Source organism: Cololabis saira, chromosome 3, assembly GCF_033807715.1.
Source record: "Cololabis saira isolate AMF1-May2022 chromosome 3, fColSai1.1, whole genome shotgun sequence".
Classification (NCBI taxonomy): Eukaryota; Metazoa; Chordata; class Actinopteri; order Beloniformes; family Belonidae; genus Cololabis; species Cololabis saira.
The window spans coordinates 13,657,297-13,682,109 of record NC_084589.1 but is presented as its reverse complement, the minus strand read 5'-3'; the positions used below and the strand labels follow the sequence as shown (position 1 = coordinate 13,682,109).

The following is a 24,813-nucleotide window of genomic DNA, read 5'->3' as shown; positions in this document are numbered from 1 at the left end:
AGAAGTTTTATAGTCACGGGAATAATTAATAGGTGGATGCGCTCTTTCATTGGCCTTCGAGAGTCGTTGACCGCCAAAGCTATGGAACAGCAACTGTGCTTCTGGGATCAGCAATAGATATGATTTAATTTCCTCTGATTAAGATTAAAAACCATTACTTCTACGGTGTGAATTGAGCAGCTTTGGCTCTTATTACCCATTATCCAAAATCTCCAAAGTCTTTGCTTAGCACCTGAAGGGGGCACACTGTCAGACATGTTGAGATCCACACACAAGCTTGTTGTTGGGTAGGTGTTACGTGGGTCGCTGGTAACCATCATTGTCAAAAGTTATTAATGTAGTCATATGGGATGGAAAGACATATTACTCCAGCCAAGTCCTCTGCCAGGAGGACTCCAATACCCCTTTTCCACCAAACCGGTTCCAGGGCTGGTTCTGGGACAGTGCCGAGTTTGCAACTGGGTTTTCTGTTTCCACGGCCAGAAAAACCAAGGTATAGGGCTGGGCGATATGGACCAAAAGTCATATCTCGATATTTTCTAGCTGAATGGCGATACCCGATATATATCAATATTTTTTCTGTGACATAATTGGGGTTTCCCCCAAAGCATTATAGCATAGCATCTCTGTTAGCTTCATTTTTTTCTGAGGCAAACCCTTAAAAAAACAGTCAGTTTTAATACAAAGCCTCATGCCAAATGTCACACAGGTTCCTTTATTAACAGAGGTCTGCACAATATCAAAATGTATAAAACAAATGAAATAAAAATAAACTGCCTGCATATATAGAATAAAAATGCTTCTTGAATAAAATAAAACAAATATCCCTTTCCTGCATAACAATTAATTTAAAATACACTGTGCAATTAATACAATGTAGACAGTAACAGGCAGACTTTTCCACTGAGGTTGACAGTTGTGCAAATAACAAAACATTTGTGCAAATCTCAAATAAAACATTCAAGTCAATTTGTCACAAAATAAGCTATATCAAAATCATTAAAAAAAAAAATGTAAAAAAAAAAAAAAACATTTTTAAATCGATATAAACGATATTGTCTCGTACCATATCACGTTTGAAAATATATCGATATACCGTATATTAAAATCTCGATATATCGCCCAGTCCTACCTAGGTAGCACCAACTCTTTCCTGGGCTAGAGGAAAGAACCGCTACGTAAGCGGAGGGGGGCAGAGTTATTAAGACCAACAGCAATACCAAGACTGCGAGACGGACACATTTTCAAATAAGAATGAATATAGATGCAGCAAAGCAGCAGTGGTTTGTGGAGGAAACAACCCTGATGTTTGCAGGGACGTAATGAGGTGGCTCCCCTTAGCACCCGTGCTATGAAAAAGCAAACCAGTTCCCAGCTGGTTCACAAGTTGAACAAGTTGTCAACCAGCACCAGCACTGGCCCAGAACCAGCCCTAGAACCGGTTTGGTGGGAAAGGGGTACAAGTGATGTCCTGGCATGTCGTGGGTCTACCTTCTCTTGGGTGGACATGCCCTAAACACCTCCCTACGGTGGCGTCCATGAGACACCCTAACCAGAAGACTGACCCACCTCAATTGGCTCCTCTTGATCTGCAGGAAGTGGCTAGACTCCAAGTCGCTCTTTGACGCCTGAACTTCTCACCTCATCTCTAACCAGGCTCTTACAAAAGGAGCATGGGGGGAGTCCCTGACAGTGGGTGTTTATGACATGCCTTTGGTTTTTTATTGGAATGACAATTGAATTTCTTCTTTCTTGGTTTTGGCACGGTCCCACCCGCAAGATTTCATTGCCGAGCAGTGGCCGCGTAACTGCGATTCGATCGGGTGACGCTTGCTTTCAGACCTGAGAACGGTGGGAGAACCCTGAGGCAGTGGACCCACGACTCGGTTCAGCGGTGCTTGACGCAACCGCGTTGGAAGTTAGTGGACAGCAATGCTGTTGAAGCTTTCAGCACGTACGTGCGAGCCGAGGGCAAGGGAGGGTCCCGCAATTTCAGCCGTTTCTACATATGTAACATTTCTAATCTGTAACAACACCCAGTTGAGATATCAATCTAGTTTAAACAATAGTATTATATCATATTGGGAACAGAGTTGAGTGTTGGGAGCCAGGGAGCACCGGCGTGTCTTCAGACTAGAGGAGGAACACCTTTCGCTGTTTCCTTTCCTGTTTCCTTTTCTTTTACATCTCTTTTATCTCCGTCCCACTGGTTCAACACGAGAGCCTTTGTGTTTCTGGTTCTGATCATAGCTCTTTGTAACAAGTTATGAAACCCACTCATTTATTGACACTGTTGCCCCAAATTGCCTGCAATTTTAGCAGATAATTGGATTTAAGCGGTTACACATGACAATGGCTATGGGGTCGCCATATTTCAAATGAGGTGTTTAACTCCTGGTGTTATTAGCGCTGATAAGGGCAACGAATGAATTTGTGAGAATTTGACCCATTTATTGCTGCAATAGGTTGGCTTTGTGTGTGGATGTGGATGTGTGTGTATGTGTGTGTGTGTGTGTGTGTGTGTGTGTGTGTGTGTGTGTGTGTGTGTGTGTGTGTGTGTGTGTGTGTGTGTGTGTGTGTGTGTGTGTGTGCACCTAAAACCCCAGCAGCTGAGCCAGAGGATCTGGTCTGGTTTCAGTCGCTCCGTCATAATATCCACAGTCACTGTGAAAGAATGCGTCTGCTGAAAACCTGCCGTGAGATTATCTAAACAAATTGGGTTTCTTTTGTGTCTGGGGTCCACACAAGGACACATTGAGATGAGAGACGTTGATTCTGATTTTAAATGGGCTTCTTTTAACCAAATGGCCAAAAAGAAAAAGAAAAAAAAGTGTATGAAGCAAAATTGGTACGATAAAGACTCGTGTCTCGTTTTTTCTCCCACCAACTCCAAGTCGTGTTGAAAGTTACGCGGTGCTGAGTTTTTTGTGTAGGGTAATTACCTGACATCAATAGCAAAAATGGTCTTTAGTGAAGTGTAAAATCAAATGTAGCAGACTAAAGCCACAAGGCACGGTGGATGCCTCCCCGTCCAGACACATTAGAGCGATTTCATTAAAGCTATATTACTCGGGTTTATCATACGTAATGTTTTTCTTATACTTTCTCCTGACACAGCCGTTTAGAAGCTGGGCTCATGTGGCTCACATTCTGAGGTTTAGGAAACACGCGTAGAGAAGCCACCGAGCCACATGGATCACAGCGGGTCAGGACTCAGACAGGGCCTGTGGCCTGGCTGGGATCTTCCTCAGTATATCCACCACGGAGGAGCTACCACACTCATCACAGCATCGTAATCTGACAAATGTCACTGTGGTCCACTGTCCTGACAGAATCATCCCAGACTGATAGTCCTCTCCCTGGGAAGCTCTCTGGGTTTCTGTTTGTACCTAAAAGCCACATCCAAACTCTTATCCGTTTACTTTTCCGGGGGAACGTTTTGCGATGCTAATTAGGAATGGGTGATATTTTACCGTTCACGATAAACCGTCAAAAAAATTCCTCACGATAAGAATTTCTCATCTCGCGTTAAAAACGATAAATTCCCGTTGATAACGTTTTTGTGTAAAGCTGATTTTTGGAAGGAAGAGAGAAAACAAGGAAAGGAGGAAGGATGGGAGAAAACAAGGAAAGGAGGAAGGATGGGAGAAAAGAGGAAGGGAAGAAGGAAGGAGAGAGCAGGAGGAAAGAAGGAAGGAAGGGAAAAAAGAAGGAAGGAAGGAAGGAAGGAAGGAAGGAAGGAAGGAAGGAAGGAAGGAAGGAAGGAAGGAAGGAAGGAAGGAAGGAAGGAAGGAAGGAAGGAAGGAAGGAAGGAAGGGAGGGAGGGAGGGAGAATACAAGGAAAGAATGAAGGAAGGGAGAAAAGAAGGAAGGAAGGAAGGAAGGAAGGAAGGAAGGAAGGAAGGAAGGAAGGAAGGAAGGAAGGAAGGAAGGAAGGAAGGAAGGAAGGAAGGAAGGAAGGGAGGAAGGGAGGGAGGGAGGGAGGGAGAATACAAGGAAAGAATGAAGGAAGGAAGGAAGGAAGGAAGGGGAGAAGGAAGGGAGAAAACAAGGAAAGGAGGAAGGATGGGAGAAAAGAGGAAGGGAAGAAGGAAGGAGAGAGCAGGAGGAAAGAAGGAAGGAAGGGAAAAAGGAAGAAAGAAAGAAAGAAAGAAAGAAAGAAAGAAAGAAAGAAAGAAAGAAAGAAAGAAAGAAAGAAAGAAAGAAAGAAAGAAAGAGAAAGAAAGAAAGAAAGAAAGAAAAAAGGATAAATTCCCATTGATGAGGTTTTTGTGTAACAAACATGGCGGATCTGAGAGCGAGATAGATTTATAGTTACAAAGGTGGAGTTGAATTGGTATTTTTTTTATCGTCATTTTTATCGTTATCAGGATAAATGCCAGAAATTATCGTGATACATTTTTTAGTCCATACCGCCCATCCCTAATGCTAACACACGTATAGATAGACAAATTGCAACGGTAGCAATTTGAAGGTTTTCAAGTGGAATATTGTAACTCAAAGTTCAGGAAAAGTAGAAAAAGAATATATTTTGTTATTGTTATGTTGGATCGGCTCCATCTCTAGAGATAAGACCCCGACTGCTGCTTCTTCGTAGAAACCAAAAATCAGTCCTGCGTCTTGGCTATTTCCTCCTGGCATTAGAAAAATATGAGCGCATGGAAAAGTCATGCAGTCCAGACTGATGCTAAACACCCAAAGTTGTTTTGCACATATTCAAGGGTTTACTATTAGAGGGATGGTGGAGGTTTGAGACCAGCTCCTGGACGGCAGCCATGTAGCTGGAAGCCACCACCCGGACAGTGACGGCGCTCCCAACACGGGGGGATCCTCCATACGTCCATGAAAACCACAGCTAGCTGCTCGCTCCTCGCAGTTACATTTAGAGGATATAAATACCTGTGGCATCAGTAAACAGGAGCAGGTCTCCATCCCAGACCACTTAATAACAGCTCCCCATCTGAAATTCGTTAGCTCAGTGAAATAGTATCCTGTAGCGACGGATGTCAACAGAGGAGTCTGGTCCAGCCTGGTGGGATGGGGAAAGCCGTTGGGTTTTGGAGCTGCTGGCAAAGTTTGCTGTCTCCTTCGTGCACTAATACCTCAGAAAGCGGGGAGGAGGGGGGGGTGTGTTGAGATGGAAAATGTAAGAGAGGGAACTACGAATGCAACTCTGGAGAAGTGAGAGTAAAAGTAATCACAGGGCTATAAACCAGATGCAAATGTTCCCTGTTTTTAGTGTTATGGCCCCTCATGACAAATCAGTCTAGTGATGCAGCTACAGGGGGGCACAAAAAAGTATGTGAATCACCCTCCACTTTTTTAGAATTAGCTGGTATTTCTGCAATTAATTTGTCATAAGATCTTAGTATAAGACGCAGTTTGATGAAGCTGACAAAACACACACTGTTTTACTTTCTTCTGACTAAACATTGAGAGTTCTGGTGGAAACACGAAGGCATCCCCTTGGAGGTAACAGTTAGTCAGACATGCTTTAGCAGCAGTGACTTCAGGCGCGCTATTGCAGCAGCTCTGGATCAGACCTGCGCACCGTTCAGGAGGAATTTTTGACCATTCCTTTTTCCAGACCGGCTGCAGCTCTGACACATTTGGAGAATGTCTGATGTAGCAGCTCTCCTGAAGGAAAAGCCACAGCATCTCCGTAACCGTAAGGTTAGTGACCGGGCCCTGTCTGGGTCGCTCCAAAAGTGGATTTTCTCTTCTCTGAAGCCATTCTGTGGTGGGTTTACGATCCCGGTTGAGGTCACTGCGTCGCTGCATGACCACACTGAGCTTCACTTTCCACACAGCCACCCTGACATTATCCTTTGAAGCTTTTTGGGACATTTTGAAATACATTTTTTAGGGTTTTGATGACAGCAGATGGCCCAGACTCAGAGCTGCAAGTCGAGTCCAAACCATGACGCTCCCTCTACCATGTTTCACCAGTGGGATGACGTTGATAGGCTATTTTGAAGGGCAGCAGCTTCCAGACATGTCTTCCAGGCTTTCGCTGCTACTTTTGGCGACTTCTTTCCCTTATTTGGGTATTTAGTGTTACATCTACAGTCATCTGAGCAGAGGCCACTGACATGTTATTTATAAGCAGTTTGTCTGACTGTGGACTGATGGATGGATGCACTTTTAGAGGGCTTTGTATCCACGTCCTCCCTTGTGCAGATCAACTACACTTGATCCCGTGTCTCATAATGCAGAAAAGCCAGTTAATTCCAACGAGAGCATCTGTTTTTTTTCTTGCCTCTGGATACCGGAGATCGTACTTGCACCGGTTAAAAACCCCTTCCCTGAAAACCTACACCTCAGATTCACTTGAGAGCAAGAGCAAACTGCATTTGCCGTAGCTGAAATGGAGGGACGGCCACTGCTCGCGAGATGTGTTTCACTGTTTTTAGAGTCTCATCATTTCCTCACATCCAGGAATATTTGGCAAGCAGCAGGAGAAGCAGGTCAAGCGTAGAAATAAGGGAGACAGAGACACAGACAGTCTAACGAAGAGAGAGGAAAATCTGAGGTGGAAGAAAGTAGCTTGCACTCTTGGTGATTTTCCCTGGCAGCTTCTCACACTGACCCTGTTCTTCACACACACACACACACACACACACACACACACACACACACACACACACACACACACACACACACACACACACACACACACACACACACACACACACACACGGAGTCACACAGACACTACGTGCTTCCCTCTCGACTGAAGCTGTTAAAACTGAAACACTAAAAGTCAAAGAAAGATAAACACAGCCAAAGTTAAAGATCGCATTTTCTTCCCCTCCCAGCGGCGGCCGCTCGCGGCGCAGAGACTTAGCGAGCAGCGGGTGGAGAGCTTTAACTTCAGGGGAGGGAAAGCACATTACTGCTGAACTGTAAGTGTCCTACTGTTGACACATGACCCATGGCAGCTGTAAACCTTAACTGGTCCCCGGACTCTCTGATTGCACTCGACTGAGCTTGATTTTACACAAAACAACATGCTAATAAAGAGACGAATCCTTTCACGCTCAGTAAAGCCTTTTCTGAGAGATCCGGAGATTTAACGGTGATAAACTGCTCCGGTGGTGAGCAGAGATCAAAATGAAGTTCTGGAGATGAAAAGCAGGGACTTGCATGTTTTTTCAGCGCAGATCTAATTTAGAGCCTAATTATCCCGGGTGTCAAAGGTTTTATTGGCTAATAATGACTTTACAAATGCGTCCGAGGTCACTGTAAACATTTTGGGTAACATTTCTCTTACTAAGAGGTAAGGTGATGGTTGGAGGTGCAGTACGTAGCTCAAACAAAATGTGTCGTTGACATGGCTGGGAACAAACTTGAGTACTTTTTTAAAGGTTTTAATGGCAGTTTATAAAACTTTTTTTTTATTTTATTTTTTTATGTGGCAGTTTATAAAACTTAACCGAGCAAACAGATTGTATCAACTATTCACTTTGACTTCTGAGCAAGCATGAAGAGAGAAAGATTAAAGAGAAAACAAACCTGGTTAGCAGGGCTAAAAACAAACCCAAACCTCCAGCGTTACCTGATTCAGGTCAAACCTCCTTTCTCCCCCGTTCTGACACTCGGCTTGACCTTCAGTCGGTCAGTTTGACCTCAACCTCGTCTGTGCGTCTGCAAGCACCGAGCCTCCGCCGCATAGACGGATTGGAGGTTTGTGCTAACTTTAACTGGGGAGTGCACCGTGATAAAAACTCAATGCAATCTTTTAGATTCCTTAACTAGACACTCTTTATAAATTGATGTTATATCAATTTTGAATTTGGATTCAAGTGGAATGAATTGGATCATAAATGGATTACAGTGAACAGGACTGATTTTGAGTCAAACCGGACTGTTCGGAGCCTGTTTGCTTTAACGTAACGGTGAACTGGTGCTATAAATATAAAAAAGTGAAGTGAAATGATGTTAATGAGCTTATGGGTGTTATCAGTTCTGCTATATGGTGTTAAACCATGCATAAACCATCAGAAATGCTAAATATATGTCATGTACACTGGTTATTAATGGAAAACAAAAAGAAAATTCGCCATAAATTATTTTGACATGGCTTTTTAATAATGTTCACCTTTTTTATTTTATTAAATTTTTTTTAATTAAATTTTTTTTAACCTTTGTTTAACCAGGAAGTCCCATTGAGATACGAGATCTCTTTTGGAAGGGAGACCTGGCCAAGACAACAGCAGCACCTAAATCTATTTATCAATCTAACTATTTTCATACATGTGCAACACAAAATGCTTTAGAGACATTTAGTCACATTTTATGGATTGGAGATTATTAATAATAGTGACTTTTGGGGATGCTAATATATTTAGTATTAAATACAATTATTTCCACTTCATAAAGGTTTTAGTGTAGAGATCGATGTAATAGATTTAATATCTTACTAACTAGACTGCCGGCCTCTTGGGGTGGGATAGTCGTGCCTCTCAACACCGTGACAAAAGGTCGTGGATTGTTTAATTAGATCAGTCCGAGGTTGGAGAGCTGCAGCGGCCGGCCTTTGTTTCCCGTTAACGCTCCCGTGTGACGGCTTTGCTTCCCGAACACCGGCAACGGTTAAATACGCTCGCTTTGAAAGAGCACGAACGGAGGAGAAACGTGTCTGTCTGTCTTCACCTTCACGTCATGCTGTCTGGAAACGTAGCGTCTCCAGATGGATGTGACCGTCGGAGGAATAGCCGGAGACGTCATGTTGTATTGTAGATGATGAAAGTGGAGCTGGGGCCAACGGGGCCAACGGGGCCTCTCTGCACCTTCCTCTTCCCCTTCCACACGGATAGGTGCGTGATGTGCCCCGAGGAGACCCGCTCCCTCCGAGTCCTGGTAGTGTCTGAGGCCGCGGGGCGGCTCTCGGGGTCAGCGGACGGGGCGTTAATCACATCACTCTCAGCTCGGCTACAGAGCGGGATCGCCGGAGCACCGCGGGGATATCGAGTGGAGAAAAAGTCCACGTTCTGGTGCGCGGCAGGGGCTTTTCGTGAGATTTAGCTACCTCCAGTGCCATATATACTCTCCGTGACGGTTTAAGCCCGCGAAAGCCCCGTGTCCGGGCTAAGCGAGACGTCGGATCAGTGGGAACGTTACTCTGACGAGAGCACGCGATCCAAAACTGTAAAACAACCGATTAGACGCCGAGGTTGCCTGCTCGAGCTCCGAAAAAAAGCAGAAGAAGAACTGCACCCAGGTGTCCCGTTTGCTGATGTTTTTCTACTTAGTTGGACAGAAAAGTTTAAAAGTCATGCAGGGTTTTAGTCGCAACACTTGAATCAACAGCAGAACTACCTGCTCTGGCATCCCTGCAGCAGATGCAGCAGAGCGTTGGTGCTTCTTCATGGCCTGTAAAACACCGGGGTTACCCAAAGGCCACAGCACACACACACTCACACACACACACACACACACACACACCAGCGGGACGCTAAACAACAGGAAGGAGCTTCTCCAAGCCATCTATCTGTGATGGATAGCCAACGATAAAGCTCGCACTGAGATAACCCCTTTTTGGACACGCAGCCCGTCGCTCTTCTATATATAAATAAAAGAAAATCTGTTCTTAAACAGGCAACAGGTGATTTAAAGATGCACACTAAAACCGCAGTTGTAAATTGTGCTCAAGTGCAGGTGCACGGCCAGATTCTCCACCGAATGGCTGCGGCTCACTGAAAAATGATTGTTTCAGCGTGCTCATATTTCTCCTCGGCGTGCCACTCGGAGGACCGGAGGAGTCTGGAGCGTCCACCTCTGCGGAGCATACGTTTCTAGTTCAGAACCAATCACTGCACGGTTATCAGATGGCTGAGTTATTTTACCATAAAGCCGCCGCTAATGAGCCATGCAGGGAGTTTTAATCTGCCGCCTTTCACATCTCAATCTTCTAAGACGTACGTGTTTTGCTCAGTTTGTTGCATTTTCCGTCTGGAGTGTTTGCTTTACGCTCCGCTAGTTGTGTGAGACCGACCTTTTTTTTTTTTATTTCACAACATCCAAGCCGTCCTCCGCGCACACAGAAGCTCTCGGGCTTCGAAACCCGCGCCCGCGCTTTTGATAAACACTGTGATTGTGGATTTGCGTTGCGGTTTGCTTCAAATGCAGCGACACAAATGCAATTTAACGCAATCAAGCTCCAACGTGTAATCAGAAGGTTTAAAGGGAGCGCTTTTTGCCCCCGAACGTGCAAGCATCTGCACTGCCTTTGCTGATCCATCAGTGCAGGCACTCTCTTTTATTCTTTAAAGCAGTGGTCCCCAACCCCCGGGCCCCGGCCCGGTACCGGGCCGTGGGTCATCTGGTACCGGGCCGCACAGAGAAAAAAAATCATTTCTGTAGCATCCCCTGATGATGGATGACTCTCAAACTGATGGTTGACGAGTTGGTCTTTCTACATTCATATAAGTTTAATTTAACTTAAATACAGACCGACGCAGCTGCTGCTCGCTCGGTAATAACAGCTACAGGCTGATTTATGGTTCCGCGTTACACCTACGCAGAGCCTACGGCGTAGGGTGTGCGTCGCTGCGCAACCTACGCCGTAGGCTACGCCGTCGATTTAACGCGGAACCATAAATCCGGCCTACCGCTAACCACAATACACGAGTAACCATGACAACCAAACTCAATATGTACATAAATACGGCATAACATTTGCAAAGAAAACAAATCCTTATCAGCAGGTGCTTTTTGTGTCAGTTAGGCTCCACTTTAGCATTCCCGACACTAGTTTAGTCTTTCAGACACACTTTCTACTGCCGTTAAACTTTTACTGTTAAAGTCGCGAGACGCCTTCAAAATAAAAGCACTAAATATCGGTCTCCTTAATAAATAAAATAAAAGCCTGGCTTTAAATAATGTTAATGAGACATAAAAACATAAAAACACATTTATAGAAATACTCATATTCAGAATCAGAATCAGAATCAGAAAAAGCTTTATTGCCAGGTCAGACATAAATCAGACGAGAGAACTTGACTCCGGTTTACACCGATGGAACCATTAATACGGACGCCATGGTTATATTCATCATATCATGATGTCATATGTCATATGTCATATCATCATGTAATATTAAAGGTAATTTACAATTTCCATTATTTTATTTTATTTTTTCGAAAATTATGTTTTATTATTATTCATTATTATTATTACTATAGAGAAAATACCACAGTTTTTAATGCTGATCTTGTCATTTTATTTAGTTTTTATCAACTACACCTTTAGATTGGGCCGTGAAAATATTGTCAGACATTAAACCGGTCCGCGGTTCAGAAAAGGTTGGGGACCACTGTTTTAAAGAAAAAAAAAAGATGTTTTTAATAAGGCAGACTGTAATGGCAGAACAACTAACTCAGAGGAGTCGGAGTTAAGGGCGCTGGAGATTAGCTCCACGTAAACACCTTCCCCTGTTGGCCCCCGGGGGCCGCCCTCAGGCGCACACGCCCGCGGCCTCCTGGGCCCGGGAGGAAATGGGAGGAGGAGCAGGAGGCCCACATAGAGAGAGGGAGCGAGGTGAGACGGGGAGAAGCCCGGCACGCCGGCGCGGATCAAAGACAAAGGCTCGGCTCCACCGCCGCCAAAATAAGCTCATCAGCGGCGGGGCTTTGGGCTAAAGTTGTTGTCTTTAGATTTTCTAATTTGGGATGCCGCTGTTTTATTGTTCTCCTGCCTCTGTAGTCTGTTTGTCTGGGCTGGGGTGACGGTGAACTGGGCAAGGCAGGCGGGTCGTGCCATTTGGGTTGGCGAGGGGTCCGGTTCATCCCCCGCACAGAGGCGTGAAGCGTGACCCGCGCAGGTGGGGATCCCAGCCCGGGCCGCGCGCCGGGCTTCTTTACGGTTGCTCCGTCTCTCATCCAGGAGAGCGAGCAGCTTCCACCCAAAAGCAGCAGCAACGCACGTCAACTGGAAACCTGCACAGCGACAGGGACTTTGATTTCACGCTCCGTAATCCTGGTCCCTTGTTCTGTCAGAGAGAAGGATTGCAGCGCCTCTCTCTACTTCTTACACCTCTCTTTTTCTCTTCGTATACAGTATCATTCTCTCATCAGCAGGGGGGGGTGGTTTCAGAAGGGAGGTGAGATAGGAACCCAATCCATTTTTATATTATTTTTCTGTGTAAGAAGAGTGGACACTTCCTTGGTGATGGCAGGTTTCTGACTCGTGGTGAACTTCAACTTCCTTTTTATTGCCACACGGCTAGGCCGGTGGAATTAGTTAATTGAAACATCTCGACAGCAGCTCACTCTGAAGCCTCAGCTAATCCAGAAACGGGCGAGTCGCTGGGATGTCAAGGCTGGTTTTAACATTCCCACTTTGACTCAGTTAACTAAACTAAACACCCTAGTTGTTTTAGCTTAGTTTGGCCCATCTGTGATTCTAGCCAATGTTGCAACCATAGCAACATCTGATGGGAGGCGATTGCAAGAGCTAATGCAGGCTATCAGATACACCATTACAACTGTAATGGTGTATAAATCTGTTGGTTTCTATCATTTTAACCAATGAAATACATCAACCTTCACCCCCTGTAGAGCTGGCATGGATGTAAGACCGAGCTAAACAGATGAAAACCATTCTTATAAATGGTTATCTTGGCATTGCAACCCTTTCAAATCAGTATGATACTTTTGTTAAAAGCACAACTATTTACTTCTGGAGTGTTGTTTTAACACATGTTTACACATGCGTTTTCATTTTATTCATTCAAGATATTTGCAGACTTTTAGGAAGTTTTGTCTGCTCTTTGTCGGCCCTACCGTCTGCAAAAACATCCAGACTAACTTTGGACATCCTGCCTGTCTTTTGTTGCCAATACGTCCAAAGAGATAAAGGAAAGTTGCAAAAAGATCAAGTGGCCCTTCCATAAACTCAGACTGTACTTTCCCTGTCCAGTGTGTTTCTTTTTCACGTGATGATACAGTAAGGATGCTCTCTTGTTTTGGTGGTGAACCAGCCTCCCTGTGCTGTTCCTTACGTCCTGTGGGTAACAAACAGCACAGTGACGCCGTCTTCTTAACTCGAGGATGCTTTATTGTACAACTAGTAGCATAGCAAGGCTTATTTATGCACATTTTCTTTTCTTTTCTCTCTCTCTCTGTCTCTCTCTTCTAACCGCCCTCAACACTGCATCCACCGGAGTAGCTCAACTAAGTGTCTTAAGAGGCATATCCCTCCACCAGACTGTAACCATGAGCAACCTTAAAGGCAGAGTGGACCGTATCAAATAACACCTTCTTAAATGAATGATTAATGACTCAAAACCTGAAGACACGTTAAATCAAATCATTATAATTAGCTCAACCCTTTAATCAAAATACAATAAATGATTCCAACCTGTGCAACTTTCAAGATGAATAGAGTAGTTAACAACAATAAATCTCATCTGACAGTACCAAAAAAAACATATTAAAGTACTGAACTGTAAAATAAAAACATTGACTCTGCAGTAGGATGTGTTGACTGTATGTGAAGTGACTCCCAGAAGGCTAATGGGAAACTAAACCCTCCAAACTCCTGCATACGCCAGAAAATTACCTTTGAACAGATTGTCAACTGTGCGTGAAAGGTCTGACTTGACGCAGACGGGATACACGTGTAGATGCTTACTCACCGGAGTGCTGGGCCGGACTGTGTTTTGTCTAGATGATGTTCGGTAGCGCTGTTTTAACAGCATGCACCCAATATAATAACTGTATAATTAGATTTCCTCTCCTCATCCAGGAGCAGGCAGCCATGTTTGTCATATTATGGCATCTCTGAGTAACGCCTGCGGCTCTCCGTCTCTCCGTCTCGTGCTGCGGGAATTATTCGGGCATGGGACCTGAGAGATGAAAAAAGTCTGCAAATCACCGTGTGCTGGTTTCACATCGTGTTTGCAGGGACTGCACGGTTATTTGCGACGTTACCGACCGCAGCGGATACATCATGTAACGCTCACCCCGCCGGCAGCTGGAGGGTCCGCTGACTTCCTTTAAGAAGATTTAGTAGGACTTAAATGACACTCGTCAGACACGCAAATATATCCTCCTAAGCACTTACTTTTTTTTTTTTTTTTCATCAAATGTCCCCTTTAACTCAAGGGACATAGTGGGAAATAAAATATTGACGGTTGGAATTTACTCAATCCTAATTATCTAGGCCTGTGTCGAAAAGATCAATTTTCCGATTCTAAATCGATTCTCATATTCATTCCTAAAAATCGATTCATATGTCTAAAGATCAATTTCTTTTTTCATTACATTACAACTTCTGGTATTTTTTTGTTTATGCCCAAAAAAAGAATCTTTTGTTGGACACAAGAATAACTGGTGCCATGTTTTTGCCTTTAAATTTCTTTAAAGGTATGAAAACATTAAAGTTTTCAGTTATAATTGCATAAATTGTCTATATTTCATTACTCTATATACTGTACCGTCTTGGGGTTACATTTGCTTGAAATGCTAAAAACCACATTCTCATAAATGGGAAAAAATTAAACTGATTTCCTATGGCCTCTGTTTGCTGCACTGGATCTGTTTGATAATTCTGAGCCACACAATGTTTCTGAAAGCAGTTCTATCAGCATTCTGGGAGCTGATTGGTTCTTACAGCATCATTAGCTGCCAATACTTGCTGTTGAATCTCAATATAATACTAGTATTAATATGTTGCAGAACTACAGTCATATAATTCATGCAACAGCTGAAAAAACAGTTTTAATAACATTAACCCAAATCAATATCGGAATGGAATCAGATCGAATCAAATCCTAATAATCGATTCTGAATCTTAAGAATCGGAATCGAATCGATTCTTCACATTTGAATCGATCCCCGAGCCCTATAATTATCCTCATCCTCAACCTTTTGATCGAGGTTTTCAGGCCAGCGTCGCACATCGCCACCCACACGCTGCAGGTAGCTGTAGAATCTCCCTTCTGGAGGTAAACTCCGCTGACTCCCACTCTGTCCCTTCTCCCCCCCGTCCGTTGCGGAGACTGAGCGTTTCCACATGGGGGAACGCCTGGGGCTTCACACATCAGCCGAGCTGCGCGGATGAAATACACTGTCTGTACATATCATCACATCATTAGGCCCGCAGGGATCCCTGCGATGGATTAGAAGCTGTCGACCTGCGAGGCCCGGATGAATTTACGCAGCACTTCATCACGGTGAAGCATGAGCGGAATGCTTTGTCTCTTTCCATTTGTGTTTATCCGTGGGAATGATGGCCGCGTCTCCCGGCGCGTCGCCCCCTTCCCCTTCGCTCGCCCGGCGCTCTGCGTCACGCATGTGTGCGCTCGGACCTTTGACTCTCCTCATCTCTGAAACGATTGACGTTGTCGGGGCGGCTGCAGCCGCCTTTGCGTGGGCGGCGGCGCGCTGTCCATTAAGTGTTTCTGCTGAGGCCGAGAGAAGATTTGATATAGTGGGGAAACAAAAGTAATATGTAGCAGGAAATTCAATTGTCTCTCTGCAGCAAGTTGGAGCTTTGCTTTGGCTTCCCCACTGAATCAATTTCACATAAAAAAGCTGCGAGTTCAGATGAGGTTTAACTGCAAGTCTCTGGCTCCTCCACGGAGTTGTGTGTTTACATAAAAGAACTGCTATGACTCAGATGGACTTCCTCTCCTGCAGCTGAGAGCCTGATTGCCACAATAGAAGGATGCTACCTCCTCTTTCTCACAAAGCTGATGTTGTACCGAAGGAGGTACGCCTAAGCATAGGAAGTATTCCCCCTCGCTCCGCCGCGGAGGTCCTTGACCTCAAGACAGCTGCAGTTAATACACGTTGAGAAAGTAAGAGGCGTTCAGGAAGGTGCGTTCCACTCCCCTCAGCACCGGGAGACTCCGGTGGGAAAAGAAAAGCTGCTGCCAGGAAGCTGCTGTTACAACCTCCAGTTCAAGGGTCGTGTTTGGGATATGTCAGCTGAGGGAAGCCTGGGTGAGGTGAAACCACTCTCGGCCCCGGCGTTTGCCAGTCGGGGCCAGAGATTATGGCAGGAGATCGCGTTACAAACGGTTGAGGAGCTGTGAGAGGCTCTCAGGCCTGCAGGCTCTGCATCTCTGCAGACCACAGAGCATCCTCTGTTCTCTGAGGAAGCACGGCTGTTATCGAACCCCAATGCACAGCGCTCGCCTCTAACAATGCTAACTAAGTCCCCAGTGCAGGTCAGGTTCACGCTCAACTCTCACAGTAACTTAATGAAGTCATGACGCCCGTGCTTGGATTACTGTATAACAAAAGGGGGCAAATTGTAGCACACTTTGTTCCTGTATCGCAGACGCTTAGCGTAGAGCTCGTGTTGATGCAGAGGCCTGTAAAAGCTTATTGACATTACTCTGATCCCACTGTTTTGGTTTCTGGTTGCATTTGAACTGGAAATAAAAAATAAAAGTATATGGCAACACTACAGAAAAGCTTTAATAATTGATTATCTTTATTGATGTAGTGAAAATAGAATTTTTTCACACTATAATTCAAAATTATCCAAAGGTATGTGGGCAAAGTGGATGTTTTATTGTCCTATTATCATTTTTTTTAAATGCAGTTGCAAGTGCATGGTTGCATTACTGCTAAAGATGCCTAAAAAACTATTTTTTGGAGAAGTTGGTTTGCTGCAAAAGTAAGTTGGGAACCATAGGATGCTTTCTAAAAAACATGCGTGTAGAAGGCATGGCTAACTGTGTTCCCAGTGATGTCCAGAAGTTTTCATCTTGCCTCGTGCATTTCTCCACATTCACCTTTTCACAATTTGTCAGTGCAGATTGGTGAACCTTTTCCCGTCTTCCCTTCTGAGAGACTCTCTCAGGTTCTTGTTTTATACCCAATCATGTCACCGGCCCGCTGCCGACAAATCAAAGTAGTTGCAAAATGCACCTCCACCTCCTTTAGTACCACTTACTTTCCCAGCCTTTTTCTCCCTTTATCTCAACTGTTTTTGAGATATGCTGCTGCCATCAATGTGAAAATGTGCTCATATTTGTCTTGGAGGAGTACAAGGTATCAGTTTTTAACATTTGACATGTTTTCAATGTTCTTATTTGACTAAAATACACACTCTTGATTGAATTCTGCTCAATTTCTCACACGTTTCTGGTGCAACAAATCTTTAGTAGTGCTGTATTTGTTAACCTGCCACAAGATGACCCAACTGCTTCACATTAAAGGGAACTTATTAAGAAAAGCATCACTTTTTTCAGGAGAAATCATATTTTAGGGTGTCTGACATGATAACACACATCTAAATAGAGTCATCTAGCTTCACCATTTCAATATTTACCTGATTTAAAATGTTGCTGCATTTGGTGGAACATCAAAACTAGACAGTTAAACTTAAACCAGTCGCTATGAACAGACTCGTAAAGATGTGGTTGAAAAGGAAGTTTCAAATCATATCAGTGTAATATTTCAATCAAAACATGTAACAAACGGGGCCAGATTTTGAAAACAAAGGGCACATCTTGATTGATATCACATAGTTTAGTTTATTAAAAGTGCGCGGTGCACAGCTGATGTGAATTCCCTCTCAGCCAGATGAATCAAATCATTTCCATCACACTTGACGTGGACAGGTTGTTCTAGTGAGGTCACCCTCGCTGCAGCCGGCTGACACGCCCTGTGGGCGCGGGGGGGGGGTTCAGCGAGGACCGCCCTCCCCCTCCAAGGAACGCCGCACAGGCCTCACAAAGGAGCCCAATTGTGCACCGAAGCGTTCGCTCATATTTTTGTGTCACTCTCACAAGTGCCAGAAATAGATCCCCCGGCCGTACGCGTGAGCCCTGACAGGTCCGGGCCGCGCTTTAGTCACCGCAACAGCTAATAAAGGATGTCACTCCGTTTAACGCCGTTTAACACCTGTTTTTTCAGCAGGGGAATATCTGGAGCCCAGCTTTCCGCTGTTTTTGTTTATTCATGAGGGTATCCTCCCAGTCAGAGCTTTTCCATTATTAACCCGGGCATGAACAGAAAAGAAAGAGAAAAAAAAGTTTCCAATGCTGTTGAGAGAGGTGCAAAGCCTCTTCGCCTCATTGTTGTGTAACATAACATAGCAGCTCTTTTAACAATATAGAGATGGTGAATTTGGGACCTATCCCTGTGGAAAATGACACCCCTTCTGTAGTTTGTTGATTTGATTTTGTAATATACCCCTGCCCGTCAGCTTTATGCAAGGCGATGATATTTTGCAGCCAAATTCCACTCAGAACAAAATGTTCCCCTGCTTGTCTGACTGCCTTTCCCCCTACTGCATATTTGTGGTTATCTAGTCACCTCATGGAAGGTGAGACAGACTCAAAAATACAGACACATCATGAGAGAGAGTTTGGCTTAAAAGGAAAAGCAGGAGAAAAAAAAAAGTGCATTTACAGACCTGGGATTCCTATTTCAGCTTTAAGAATTCATCTTTAAAGCAGAAAAGGACGGCGGCTTTGGTTCACTGGCAGTCATTACCTGAGTGGGGGTTTGTTTGTCAGCCGCTCTTCAAAATTTCATCATTTCCCAGAAAATGTTGCAACTGAGGGTGACAGGAGCTACATCATTAAGCAGCTATTAATAGCATCTTGGGGTTTTGTGGTGCCACAGTTGGCCACATCCTGTTTCTGAAATTGCCGACTTGAGTACAAAGATGAAAACACAGGGGCCGGTGTTGTTTTTTTTGTTGTTTTTTTTTTCAATTCTCTTTCTTACCTTACTTCTCTCTTTATCACTCCTCTCATTTTTTTCAGAGTGGAACATCACTGAGCATGCCAGTGGAAAATATTAGCAGATAAAGCACAGCAAAATAACACCACAGTTAATATGTGGGCGGAGGAAACCTCGTCAGTTTTTTTTTTTTTTTTTTCTTTTACCGTGACTGAAACGCAGAAAGCAAAGTACTAAATGTGAGAAAGCTAAAGGGAACATTTGTGGCTTTTTTTTTTTTTTTTTATGTGTGTGTGCTGCAGACCTGATGGGTTTACCCGTCTCTTCTACAGAATTACCGGGAGCTGTTTTCTCACCTCTGCAAACAGAGCAGCGACTTTAAAGCTGGAGCATTTTATTGTTGCATGTGTTCGTACTTCCTTTCTGTCTGCGATGGCAGAGCTAAAAATAGCCCCAGCGTGTAAATGCTTGTTTGGCCCTGAGTGGAACAGGGTTGAAAACAGCTCGCGGTGTTGGCACAGGTTGGATTTTTCCAAAGGGAGTTCCTCCTGTTGAGGGAGGTGAGTCCCAACCAACCTTTGTGTGTGTAGGTGGCTGCCGAGTCTACAAACACAAAGCAGGCATGAAATTACAAGTCTCCACCTTATTTATTTCCTATTCATTTACTTCTTATCATTTGTAGGTGTCAGTAATGCTTCCTCATACATCGTGCTGAATTTTGATCCACTGCTGTGCAAGACGAGGTCTCAAAAACAGCTTTTTTCCTCCGTTTCATCAGCAGGTTATCCCAGAATCAGTCAGCAGCATTGAGGATTCAAACGTTTGTGTTGTTTTTCATCTCAAATCCGTGCTGATGCGTCACCGTTCACCCGACAGAAGCTGCTGATAAGGAGCTGCGGGCCCACTTTGAACCCCGGAGTGGGTGGACTTCCTGTCTCTGGTTTCAGCAGACTCTCTCGCTCTCTGTCTGCCGTCAAGCGCTCCGTTATCACTCGGAGCTTCGCAAAATACGAAAAGCTCCTTGTTTTTCGTTGGAGCTGCAGGTCTCGGGGTGCTCGCCATCTCCTCGGTCACTTCCCCCTGTTTTGCCAAAGCACACAGAGCAGATAAACGAGGGGACTGATCTCTGGCGGCCCGACTGTGGGAAAAGCGCGGGCACAGGAACTGGTGCAGGAAAGACAAGACGATGACTTCAGAGTGGACATGTGTGCAACGCGTTGATATGACTTGGTAATGTCATTGATATGTTTGGACTGCGGTGACTGATATCCAGTGTTTGTAAGCTCCGCCACAAATATGCCAATTATTCAGCGGGGCTTCGCCACGGGGCTTCCAGGATCCTAAAGGTTACCTTAAAAAGAAATATGTTAGATGTGATGTCATGCATCCCTCACATTCACCCCGAATCATGAGACACTCATCTCTCACCGAAACAACTCAGTTGACCCTTCGGCAAGCTGATCCTGGTGGGACAAAAGTGTCATTTCTCCTGTCTACTACCATTGTAAAAACAGGCTTTTACATCACTTTATTTCCAATTATTGGACCAAAGAAAATCAATAGCAACTAGATATAAATAAAAAGGAACACTTCAGGTATCGTTTAGTGAGTTTAAAAATCTGAGGTTTTCGGCAAAAACAAGATCTTTTGATCAGTTTAGCTGATAGCACGGTGACAGGGTTGAACTGTCTGGCCGTCCACTAGCTTTATCCAAAGCAGACATTCTTCGTAATTTACCATTGGTTTTGGAATGAAATGTGTTCCTGTGGTTCTCCCTGGGTAGCAGGTGTCACTTTTACAAGTGACCCAAGCACACGGCTTAACCATTTTAAGATAGATAAATAAAACGCTTTCACAGTTGTAGCTATGGGTTATAGCAGAGCAGAGCCGATTACGGGTCATTTTTCTGCCATTTTGGGGACAAAAACACGCTGCACCCTGTGCACTGTGTGCAGTGTGTTCCCAAGTGTTCCTTTTAGATATACAAAGTTTAAAAAATAATTCAGCGATTCAAATTTTACGGAACCCCTTTGGTGACATTTGAAAAAAATAAAATAGTTTGTGGCCACGCATTAATAACTCATGGCCACGCATTATTTTATTTTTTTCAAATGTCACCAGAGGTAAAATTTGGATACAAGGCAAGTAAAAACTAAGCTTCTTCCATTGATGTGAACGAGAGAGACGGCTGTTTTGTCCAATCGGATATTCTTGACTCTATGTAGCAATGGAGACTGATTTTTCTGATTGGTCAGTCAGGGACCAATCAGAAGGCTGACAAAGGTAAACTGCTTGCTTTGCTAAAAAAAAAGATAATCTTGCAGGAGTCCTTAAACCCCCTTTTCAATTTTATTATCATTATTATTATTTACTCATTTAGGGTTTCCCCCTATATTTAGGGTGTAATATACCTTATTTGGCATGCAGCGTCAGCAGAATTACAAAGCCCAGAATCAAAGACCGAATTACTTCCACAGACGACCTGAAACCTCTGTCGTTCTCGTCCAAACGTTTCTTTTATCACTTGTCTCCATGAATATTTAACGCCTAAATCCTCTGAAAGAAATAGAGTCCAGAACAAACAATGTACGGTGACAACAATAATGGATCCGAAGACTACCTTAATTGCAACATTTCGAGTTAAACCTACACTGCCTGAAACGGGAGGCTCAGGACAGCCGTTGATTTAGAGCACATGATCCGACAGAGTTCAACCAAAGTTAAACAGCTTTATTATGGCGCTTGATCAAAATGAGCAGGGTTTGAAATTGCATGATTATGGTTCCTTTTCAGTGACTGAAAGGAAGCTGATGTCATACTTCTATCTCGGCTAATGGTGTATTTTTTGTGGCTTGTGCTTGAATCACCATTATTGACATTTACTGACACTTAAAGGGAAACTCACATACTGTAGACCACCCAGACGTCCTTAGCAGTGCCGTTCTCACTTAATCGGGCTTGGGACCATCGCTATGAGTAAGTGGGTCCAACATAGGGTTCAGTGTCCTGCTAAGGGACTCCTTGGCACACAACGGGGCTGGGAATCAATCCAGCGAGATTGTGTTTGGAGGCCAACAGACTCTACCGATCCTGGTGAATAAATGATACGCTACGAATATATCCTGTATTTTCCTGCTAAGTGGGATCAATATTAGTGTCTAGGATGAGGTGGATGTTTCTTTGTGTAAAAGGCCTTTGATAAAACATTTTCTGAAGACGGAGTATGTTCTGCTGCAGGTTAAACCACGGCCACTAAAACAGAGCACCAGGCTTTCTTACGCAACATTTGGGGTTCATATCTAGTCATCCCTAAACCTCAGGTCAGATAGCAAGACTGGTATTAGGCCAATGTGTTCTTTTAATATTAAAACATATAAATATGATCTTGAGAATCTTAAATGGTTTGATTCTGTTCACGAGAACAATTTTTGGATGCAGCTTTGTCCCAGTTGTAGCAGTTAATCTGTTCATTTAGACTGTTTCAATTTACAAACACAAGTAGAATGACGTGAATGAAAATGAAGTAGAAAGTGCAGTCAGGGTGTATAAAGTTAAGTAAATTAAGTTTACTGCTAGGCCATTATGTGGTTTCTGGCTCATTTTTGTGCAGAAATAGTAGCGGTCTCACCTATAATGCAACTTTCACTATATATTCTTGTGTTTGGGTCAGTTTCAGCATCTTTCAAACTCTTCACTATTAATTTGCAACAAAAAACCTTCTGTGATAAAATGTGTAGCCAAATCTGAGATAACGCGGGTGATGTCATGCCTTTTATACTTTCAGACATTGGAAGACTGCCTTCGCAGACTTATAAGTTGTTGCACAACGCGTTGTGTTAAGCTGAATGATATCATAACAACTAAAATAAATAGTGGAGTGATTTTTATGGTAGCCTGGACCTCGGTAGCCAACTTTAAGAACTTTCCAGGAATTGAAACTGACAGCCTTCCTGCAGGCCAGCAGCCCTGACGATCTGCACTGTTCTCCACTGCGTCTGGTTGGTAATCATCTATTCCCCCCTCTGTCTCCGCAGTGAACGAGATCATCAGGAACGACCTCTCCAGCATTTCCGTGCACAGCCACGCGTAGAATCTCCGGACGTCTCCCGCTGCAGCGCTCATCTCTCCAAACCGCAGCATCCACCGACGGCGGTCACGAAGACGCTAGAGATCCAGTTTATGAAGAAAAACCACGCTTTGACCAGGATCTCCCCCACCTGACCCGCCGCTGCCATCCGCTCCTCTTCGTTCAAAGACTTGCTCCGGACTCTCACTGACAATAACTGGCAAGCTCCGTTTGAATAAACAGATGAATGTTTTAAGAAGTTTGAGAAAAACATAAAAACAACAAAAAAAAAAAAAAAAAGGAAAAGGGGGAAGTGATATCAGGGGCAAAGTATGTGACAACACTTGCCTTAATTCACAGCAGATGTTCTCTCGTGGACCAAGCAGCTCAAAAAAGACTGATTTACTCTTCTAGTCTTCTACAAATGACAATCTTCGCTTCCAGCGCCATCCTTATATCCATGCATGGACGAGCTAACGGGACAGTAAGTGTCGAGCTTCATCGCTTTGCTTCATTTTTTTGCAGCAGTTGGTCGGCGACAGCGAAAAACCGGTGCCTTACAGCCACGACAGCAAAACAAACGTCACACGTGCAAAACGGTCCCTCGAGACCCTGAAAGCAAGACGTTTTTATAAGACATTTTTCTATCATTTCAATGCTTTGTTTACAGGGAAACAGGATAAAAGGCTGGAAAATATATAGGGAATGTGTGAATACATGATAATTGTATTTTTACTTGCTTCCTTTTTATTGTTATTATCTCGGTTCATTTATGCTGAAGTTATGCTATGTATGATATTCTTTTGTATAAACATGTCTCTGAAACTGTGTATGCCTTATGCTTATATCGTGACGCTTTTTCCACCTTATTTTGCCGATTCTGCCTTTTGTTTTTTTCCTCGATATGATTTCAAGCCTGCATATTTCTTTTCACCTTGGTGCCTATTTTTTTTAATCACCTCTTCACAGTCTTCCAGTCCTCCACCCAGACCAGACCACCATAAAGCAGAGACAATCAGAGAAAGAGAAGCACATATCAACACGACAATAGTTCCTAGCTTTCAGGGACTAATAAAGACAGGTGTCCGGAGTCTTTCTTTCACCCCAGCAATGACATAGATGGACAACGGCATGCTTACCTGCTTCCTGTAAATGACCAATACTCCTGGATAATGTACATCTGTTACTTCTTGCACTGCAGGGTTGCATGTAAATAGGCACGGGCTCCGTTTTTCTCGTTATCTGGGCGACTACAGCGAGGAACTGGACTGTTACCTACGGCTGGCAATAATTGATCAGCGCTAAACCAAAGGATTTTATCTTTGGTGAAATTATTGTCCAAGTTTCCTTTTTCTGCTGGAGACGTTAGCATTGAGCAGTTTTCCCCCGGGGCGTAAAACATGAGGCACTTTACAGCAGAAACAGAGCAGACTCTCTCGCCTTCAGACCAAATATCGCAAAGGGATTTCCACGTGTCACAAGCGTACATCCACTCGTCCTTGACAAAAGCTGCCAAATTTTTATTTTTTTTTTCATGTTAGCTGTCTTTTGGAGCATGCATATCATACTGTACTAACGTTGGTGAGCATTTAGCTGATAGTCGCTTCCAGAGTATCTTCCTAATGCATTTTTGAGAATATTCTATAATCGCATGACTGAATGGTATAAATAAAGTTTCTTGTGCCTTATTCTCCTTTTTGGCTTCACAATCGTTGCAACTGCGTAATGCTTTTGTGTGTAGGCACAAGGTGAATCATATTTCTCTTTAATATGAAATATTTATGAAAAATGAAATATGTTTTAAGTGCATTTAATTATTGTGTTCTCAAAAATGAAATAATAAATGGCATAATGGTGACCATAAACAACCGAAGTCCTGGTGTTGCATTCAAGTTTTTGCAGCGACGTCACTGATTTTGTCGGGGAAATACAACTTTACAATCATTCTGATCAAATCCGTCCAAACATGTTCGTTTCAAGCGTCACTACTGAAGCAACATTTGACCCGTCGTGAGCAGAGTGACTGAATCCCGGCAGACCTGCAGGAATGATCCCCCATGGCTGCAAGGCCACTTTGGCAAAGCTGTTCCCTTGCAG

General features: G+C 43.9%; 1 protein-coding gene across 1 annotated transcript in view; it reads left to right on the top strand.

Annotated features, from left to right (window-relative positions):
* LOC133425592 (nuclear factor of activated T-cells, cytoplasmic 1-like) overlaps positions 1–24,571 on the top strand; it is a 77,032-nt gene extending 52,461 nt beyond the window's left edge. The window contains exon 10 of the mRNA XM_061716314.1: positions 22,685–24,571. Within this exon, the coding sequence (XP_061572298.1) occupies positions 22,685–22,740 (56 nt within the window). The 3' untranslated portion in view covers positions 22,741–24,571. The remainder of the gene's footprint in view (positions 1–22,684) is intronic.
* The last annotated feature ends 242 nt before the right edge of the window (positions 24,572–24,813 follow it).